The 8,169-nt window shown below is 43.8% G+C and overlaps 1 protein-coding gene across 1 annotated transcript; it reads left to right on the top strand.

Annotated features, from left to right (window-relative positions):
• The first annotated feature begins 5,167 nt into the window (after window positions 1-5,167).
• LOC117865997 (uncharacterized) lies at window positions 5,168-7,680 on the top strand. Its single transcript, XM_034750281.2, has one exon. The coding sequence runs from the start codon at window positions 5,821-5,823 to the stop codon at window positions 7,489-7,491; it is 1,671 nt and encodes a 556-aa protein (XP_034606172.1). The 5' UTR covers window positions 5,168-5,820; the 3' UTR covers window positions 7,492-7,680.
• Window positions 7,681-8,169: the final 489 nt, after the last annotated feature.

Below are 8,169 nucleotides of genomic sequence, written 5' to 3'. Positions count from 1 at the left end.
ATAGATTCGTCTCGCGAATTACACTCCATCTGTGCAATTAGTTTTGTAATTAACCTATATTTAATACTCCTAATTAGCATCCAAACATTCGATGTGACGGGTGTTAAATTTTAACACCCTATTGCCAAACAGGCCCTAAGGATCGATGATCCCTAATAGTTGTGGTGTCCTTGACCTGACAGGTCTTGGCCGGTGGCCAGCCACTGAATCAGCTAGCAATTGCATCATTCGCTTCACTATCAGAAAATGCCTTTTATATGACCTACGAAATTCCTACCTCAACAACCCTCATAGAACATCGATCGCGTGGCCAAATATTTTCGCATGGCAACCCTCATAAACAAAAGGTTTTATATTTTCGCGTACATTTATATTCATGGTGGGGTAAAAAAACAGACCAAAAGTGAAACCAAACTAAACTCGAAGAAAGTTAAAACTCCATTCCCAATTTTAAGTTGCCAAGGGCTTGTTGTAAGCTTGAACCTTGTCCGATGATAATGCTACACAAACATGTTTTGTGAGACAAATAAAAATTTGGCACAGCAGGACTTTTGCAGCTCATTTTGGGCTCATGTCATCATAACCTTCGTCGTCGATCAATTAGTAATAATTCCCAGTTATCGGAGTCCAGCTCGTACGCAAACTACTTTGTATCAATTGTGACGAAGCAAACTAACTAGTGTGCTTGCACATCGTATCAATTGTATCTGATCATTTGCGTTTGAGCACCCGAGGCCTGCCGTTTTTATATTTTCTTCTTTTGTTTTCCTTTTTCCGAAACTGGAACCATTTGACGTTTCTACTATATGCCTTGCCAGGATAGGGTGATGCTTCAAGCGATTCTACTTTCCGTGATCGCTGCCTTCAAGTTGCTTTTAGGTGCGTGTTAGGCGTGTTCGTTTCAACTTATAAGTCGGTTGGAAAGCTGAAATGGCTGATTTGTTGTGAGAGAAAAACACTATTTGGTGGCTGATAAGCTAGCTGAATAAGCTGAAGCGAACAGGCCCCCTAACTTATTTTTAGCATCCGTCACATCGAATGTTTAGATACTAATTAGGAGTATTAAACGTAGACTATTTACAAAACACATTATATAAGTGGAGGCTAAACGGCGAGACGAATCTATTAAGCCTAATTAGTTCATGATTTGACAATGTGTTGCTACAGTAAACATTTGCTAATAATGGATTAATTAGGCTTAATAGATTCGTCTCGCCGTTTAACCTCCACTTATGTAATGGGTTTTGTAAATAGTATACGTTTAATACTTCTAATTAGTATCTAAACATTCGATGTGACACGTGCTAAAAATAAGCAAAGGAAATCAAACGCCCCCTTAGCCTCTTCTGTCTTTTCTTTAGAAACTCGGGTGGCGATCTGTCATCTTGGAAGGACCAAATTTTAGTGCCATACCAACGGGAACTTTCGCTGTTTTCAAGGGGTCCCGGATCTTGCCGAGGTTACCCAAAGTGAAAATGAGCAGCAGCTAGGTTCTTTTTTGATGAAACAGCAGTTAGGTTCTTAAGTGGGAGGGTTGTAAAAATACTAACTCAAAAGGAATTCTTTTGCTCTCAACGCTAGCTAGTAGTTCGTAGTGCGCTGCAAGGGTTAATTTGCAGGAAAAAATCTTTTGCTTTTAAGAGCAAGAGAAAGGCAGGGCAACACTCCTGCTGTCGTTGCCCTCAAGTCGTGTGCTCTAGGGGCTGTTTGGTACCGTTTGCTTATTTTTAGTACGTGTCATATCGAATGTTTAGATACTAATTAGAAGTATTAAGGAGGCGTTTTCTTCCACTGACTTATTTTTAGCACGTGTCACATCGAATGTTTAGATACTAATTAGGAGTATTAAACGTAGACTATTTACAAAACCCATTACATAAGACGAATCTAAACGGCGAGACGAATCTATTAAGCCTAATTAATCCATCATTAGCAAATATTTACTGTAACAACACATTGTCAAATCATGGACTAATTAGGCTTAATAGCTTCGTCTCGCCGTTTAGATTCGTCTTATGTAATAAGTTTTGTAAATTGTCTACGTTTAATACTCCTAATTAGTATCTAAACATTCGATGTGACGGGTGCTAAAAATAAGTTAGTGGAAGAAAACGGGGCCTAAACATAGACTATTTACAAAACCCATTACATAAGTGGAGGCTAAACGGCGAGACCTAATTAATCCATCATTAGCAAATATTTACTGTAGCAACACATTGTCAAATTATGAACTAATTAGGCTTAATAGATTCGTCTCGCCGTTTAGCCTCCGCTTATGTAGTGGGTTTTGTAAATAGTCTACATTTAATACTTGTAATTAGTATCTAAACATCGATGCGACGGGTGCTTAAAAATAAGCAGGTAAACCAAATCAGACCCTAGTCAATTGAGGCCTGGTTTGGTTTCCCTGCTTATTTTTAAGCACCCGTCGCATCGAATGTTTAGATACTAATTAGAAGTATTAAACGTAGACTATTTACAAAACCAATTGCATAAGTGGAGGCTAAACGGCGAGACGAATCTATTAAGCCTAATTAGTCCATAATTTGACAATGTGTTACTACAGTAAACATTTGCTAATGATGGATTAATTAGGCTTAATAGATTCGTCTCGCCGTTTAGCCTCCACTTATGCAATGGGTTTTGTAAATAGTCTACGTTTAATACTCCTAATTAGTACCTAAACATTTGATGTGACATGTGCTAAAAATAAGCCAAAGTAACCGAACGTCCCCTGAAAACATTATTGTCCCCGGAAAACAAAGCAATGACAGCTCACCAGCCAGATTTTACTTCACATGGTTTCTATTATGTTCTTTTAGTTATGTACATAGAACCATTTGTCAAATTGTATTATGAGAGCGTTTAATGGAAACAAATGCCACACAAGCTTCAAACCAAACCAGTGCGTACATAGGGATGGGAAAATTTGTCATCACTTTTGTGTGTTCGTGCCTTAATTTGCGCCTTTGCTTTTGTAGGTTAAGCAGCACGAATTACTCCCTCTAAATAAATCTTGCTTTGGACATGTCAGTTTCACTAACGATGATTATTATTATTATTATTATTATTATTATTATTATTATTATTATTATTATTATATAAGTTGGGATGTATGTCTCGCTCTCTTGCTTAGAGTGACCCACGGCGTTACATCACTTAAGTTGCCCTTTTGCTTTTAACTGCAAGAAAAAGGCAGGCGACACTCGCTATCATCACCCTTAGCAATGTACACTACGAGTCAATTAGAAACATTATTGCCTAGTCACTTGCTACCATTCGGAAAGAAGTATGCGCACGATCATACTTTGATTTCACCGGGTCGCAAGAAAAATAAAGTAATGACAGCTCACCAGTCAGTTTTACTTTTACACAAAGAACCATTTGCCAAACTGTATTATGAGAATAACAAGGTCATTTTTAAGACAAATAAATGCCATGAGTCTCAGACAAAGCCAGCCCGTAGGAATTGAAAAACTGTCCTCACTCTAGAAAAATAATATTTTGAACAAAGTGAGTTTATTAAATTGAGAGGGTAATTAGAAAAAAAATCATTTGAAACGAGTTTCTTTCAACCTTTATTTAAACAAATCACATGTCTTTAATATAATATTTTTTGGCATGTAAACTATCCTAATCTAAGCACAGTATGTCTTGAAATGTTGTACTGTAACAGATTCAACTAAACACATGATAAATTATTAGTTGGTTAAATCAGGTGGAATGAGTTACTTCAAGGTAAAGGAGAACATACTTAAGGAGTGTTTGGATACCACCTGCTAAAGTTTAGCACCTGTTACATCGGATGTTTGGATACTAATCAGGAGTATTAAATATAGGCTAATTACAAAACTAATTGCACAGATGGAGTCTAATTCGCGAGACAAATCTATTAAACCTAATTAGTCCATGATTTGATAATGTGGTGCTAAAGTAACCATTTGCTAATGATGGATTAATTAGGCTTAATAGATTCATCTCGCGAATTAGCTCGGAGTTCTGCAATTAGTTTTATAATTAGTTTATGTTTAGTCCTCCTAATTAGCATCCGAACATCCGATATGACACTACTAAAGTTTAGCACCTAGTATCAAATACCCCCTTAATAACACGCAATGGATATAAGTAGTAGGATGTAGCTATAGCATTCCTCTTTGCTTACTTAGAGTGATCCATTGCGTTACATCAGTTAAGTTGGCGTGTCGTCCACACAATCATTTCTAGGAGCAACTTTTCCTTGAGAATCATGCCTCGACATGCTTAAATTTGTCTTATTCTCTAAGAACACCCGTTGTTTTTTTTATTCTCTTCTAAGCCTCTAGTCGCTCGCTTGCTCCCTCCATCTTACGTATATCAAGATTTAAACTTCGCGATTTTTTATCAATAATTTAATTATTAATTTTTATAATGCAAAATTTATGTGGTTGGATTGGTGATCAAATATACTCTACAATGATTACAAGTTTATAAATATAAACAATATAAAATAAGATAAATGAATGGTTAAAGTATTATTCAGAAGACCGTGCCAAATCATACTGTGCTTATAAAAGATAAGATAAATGAATGGTCAAAATATTATTTGCAAGATCTTGCCAAATTATACCGTACCTTGTAAATATAGATGGAGAAAGTATCTTCAGTTCGAAATGACCAATGGATAGATAGGAAAAGAGGATGTCTGGAAAATCAAGTGAGGACAACCAATCTCCTTTCATTTAAAAAATTGAGCACACGTGTAAGTGAGGTGGTGACATAGAACCATATAAAGTATCCTTTCATTTAAAAACTAAGTAAATTCATCCATGGAAATTCCGAAATGTTTATTGCATTGAGACGCAAACTGAAAACTAGCAAATATGGGGATCAAACTGCAAAACGTGGTGTTGCGGTAAGTTTACTTGCTCCAAAGTCCACCCGGCTTTTCAAACACAACTGCTCCTCCCAGAGAGTAGAGTAGACTACTCTTCTCGAACTGAATCACATTTGCACAGGCGACACATCAACCAAAAACCTTCCACCTCACTGACAGATTGGCCCACGCACAGTCCTAGAATCTCACGACCCCACGCAGCAGTTTGTGCGTAGAGATTTCGGTCCACGGTGGAAACGTAAAAGGTCACCGGGAAAGTTACCCCCGGGGTGCAGAGCCAACCACTGCACCAGCCCATCATCACTCACTCCGCCCGCGCTCGCGTCCTGGCTGGCGAGGGAGAGCCGAGCCGAGGCGTGGTGAGGGCGCCCGCGGCGGCTGCTTGCTTTTGTTGCCTTGCTCCCGCTCCAATTTATGGCGATTTAATGCCACCAGCGAGGTGTTGGGCGCATCAATGGCGTCGCCTCCCGCATCCAAATCTCGCTCCCCCTAGTCTCAGCTACTACCTTCGTCTTGCTCATTCCTCCTCCTCGACCCCTTGCTGTCGTTGCTTCTTTTCGTTCTCCTTCTCTTCCTCCTCCCTGCCCCCAACAAGCCCACACCTTCTCGGGTTCCTTGGCGCGCCGCCCAAGAAATGCCGTTCTCGTTTTTCGATTTTCCACACCAGTACTACTGCTAGTCTTGTCTCCGAGTGTTGACATTACACATCTCTGCTCGCTCGAGCCGGTCTGGCCCGCCATTAGTTCCCCACCTCTCTCCCAGCAGCTGCTGCTGAAACGGCTAGCTGGCCAGGCACGAAATCGGAGCATTCCAATTCAAATCCCGCTTCTTGCTTGGTAAAAGCCGAGATTTTTCTTTGTAAATATTTTTCCAGGCCGTTCTAGAATTTCAGCTGGTTGCGGGGGGAGGACAAATCTTTGATTGAGTGCTCAGTCGAGGAGGGAGGCATGGTGGCGGAGCCGCTGGTCCACAAGGTGCTCTCCATGGCGACCTCGTCGTCCTCGTCCAAGAAGGTGCGCCCGGCCGCGGCGGCGGCGAGCGCCAAGGGCGGCGCCGCCGCGGCAGCCGGCGCGGAGGACGGCAGGGTGGGCATCCTGTCGTTCGAGGTCGCCAACGCCATGTCCCGCGCCGCCAACCTCTACCGCTCGCTCTCCGACGCCGAGGCGGCGCGCCTGCTCGGACCGCTCTGCCTCGGCTCCCACGCCGTGCGCGCGCTCGTCCCGGGCGACGACGCGCGCCTCCTTGCGCTCGCGCTCGCCGAGAAGCTCGACGCACTCAACCGCGTCGCCGCCGTCGCCGCGCGCCTCGGCCGCCGATGCACCGTCCCGGCGCTCATGGGCTTCGCCCACGTCTACGCCGACCTCCTCGCCGGCCGCTCCGGCGCGGACGCTTTCGCCGCCGCCTCCCCCTCCGAGGCCGCCTCGCTCGTGCGCAAGCTCGACCGTCTCGCCGCCGCCACCGCCGCGCTCTACGCCGAGCTCGAGGCGCTCACCGAGCTCGAGCAGTCGGCGAGGAAGCTCCCCACCGACGAGGCCCGCCGCGCGCTCGAGCAGCGCACGCGGTGGCGCCGCCACGACGTGCGCCGCCTCAGGGACTCGTCGCTCTGGAACTGGACCTACGACAAGGCCGTGCTCCTGCTCGCGCGCGCCGTCTGCGCCATCTACGACCGCATCCGCCTTGTCTTCGGCGACCCCATGCTGGGGATCGACCTGTTGGCAGCCACCCGGGAGCCAGGGCAATGTGACCAAAGCCGGCAACTCTCCGGTCCAGTGACGGCAAATTCAGGTCCTATCCAGAAAAATCTCAATTACAGCAAGTCAGGGCCGATTTCAAGAGTTGATCCAGACATGCCGCGGTTGGTGAATTTTCGGTCGAATTGCGGAGCGAGCCCGGGGAAGATGTTCATGGAGTGCTTGAGCTTGAGTAGCTCGGTGTCGTGGAAGGATGGGTTCGAGGATGAGTTCTTGGAAGATTCCAGCTGCATTAGCACAATCAGATCGGGGATGCTTGTACCGTTCAGTGGCGAGCAGGGGGAATCCACAACTCCAACCAAGAGTGGAAAGATTGGCAGAAGGGTGCGGTTTGGCCCGAAGAGTACTGTGACATCACTTGCGCCACCGTCTACAATTGGAGGCTCGGCGTTGGCATTGCATTATGCAAACATCATCATCATCATTGAGAAGTTGCTCCGGTACCCACATCTTGTTGGCGAGGAGGCCCGTGACGATCTCTACCAGATGCTGCCGTCAAGTTTGAAGGTGGCATTGAGGAAGAATCTGAAAACATATGTGAAGAATGTGGCGATATATGATGCGTTCCTCGCTCATGATTGGAGAGAGACGCTTGAGAAGACGCTGGCTTGGCTTGCTCCAATGGCACACAACATGATCCGGTGGCAGGCTGAGAGGAACTTTGAGCAGCAGCAGATTGTGTTGAAGGGGAATGTACTGCTATTGCAGACACTTTATTTTGCCGATCGGGAGAAGACGGAGGCAGTAATCTGCGAGCTGCTTGTTGGGCTAAATTACATCTGCCGGTACGAGCAACAACAGAACGCTCTGCTTGACTGCTCAAGTAGTCTTGACTTTGATGATTGTGTGGAGTGGCAACTTCAGTAGAGCCAAGCTGAGGTCAGGTTTCTGCTCTGTTCCATAGTGTACAAGTGACATGAAACGGCAAAGGGTACTTGTATTTTGGTTTTGTTTGTTTCTCTTTCCTTTTTTTCACTTTGTTTTTGGTGCAATTTTGCACATGAGATCATCAATTCTTAGATGAATATAGAGCTTTCTCGACTGGAAAGATCCTCATTCCTGCTCCGGCTGTACATACTATTGTTGAATCCTTGTGTCAAGCAACCTGAAAAGAGGTTTCTTAGATAGTAAACTTGCATCAAATGTTTATGATCGAGATATTTTTCGATGATTAGATCAAATTATGTGACTTGGTAATCTAGTCAATGAGTTGGTCCTATAATTAACCTGTAGCATATGGAATGTTCAGGCAATGAATATTAAGTCAGTACCTTTGTCATTTGTTTTCGTCAGCCTGGGACTTTGCAAAAAGGCACATCTGGAAAAGCTAAGATACACTGGAACTGTGTTACATAAAGGTATAACAATAGCCATTAATTTAGGAAGTACAATATCAGGGTAGTAGTTGTTGATGCTAACCCACTTATGTCAAAAGCAAACTATATCGTTTTCTGCTTACCATAAAGTGCGGGTTTAGTTGGTAGGTCAATTAGTTTACCTTCTCTGAAGGATTTTCCACTTGTTTGCCAAGAAAGTACCATTGAT

The sequence above is a fragment of the Setaria viridis genome, chromosome 7 (assembly GCF_005286985.2).
Source record: "Setaria viridis chromosome 7, Setaria_viridis_v4.0, whole genome shotgun sequence".
Lineage (NCBI taxonomy): Eukaryota > Viridiplantae > Streptophyta > Magnoliopsida > Poales > Poaceae > Setaria > Setaria viridis.
This window is presented reverse-complemented; position numbering and strand designations above follow the sequence as displayed.

Coding starts and splice junctions, on each gene's coding strand:
- LOC117865997 (XM_034750281.2), top strand. CDS start 5,821: ATGGTGGCGGAGCCGCTGGTCCACAAGGTGCTCTCCATGGCGACCTCG.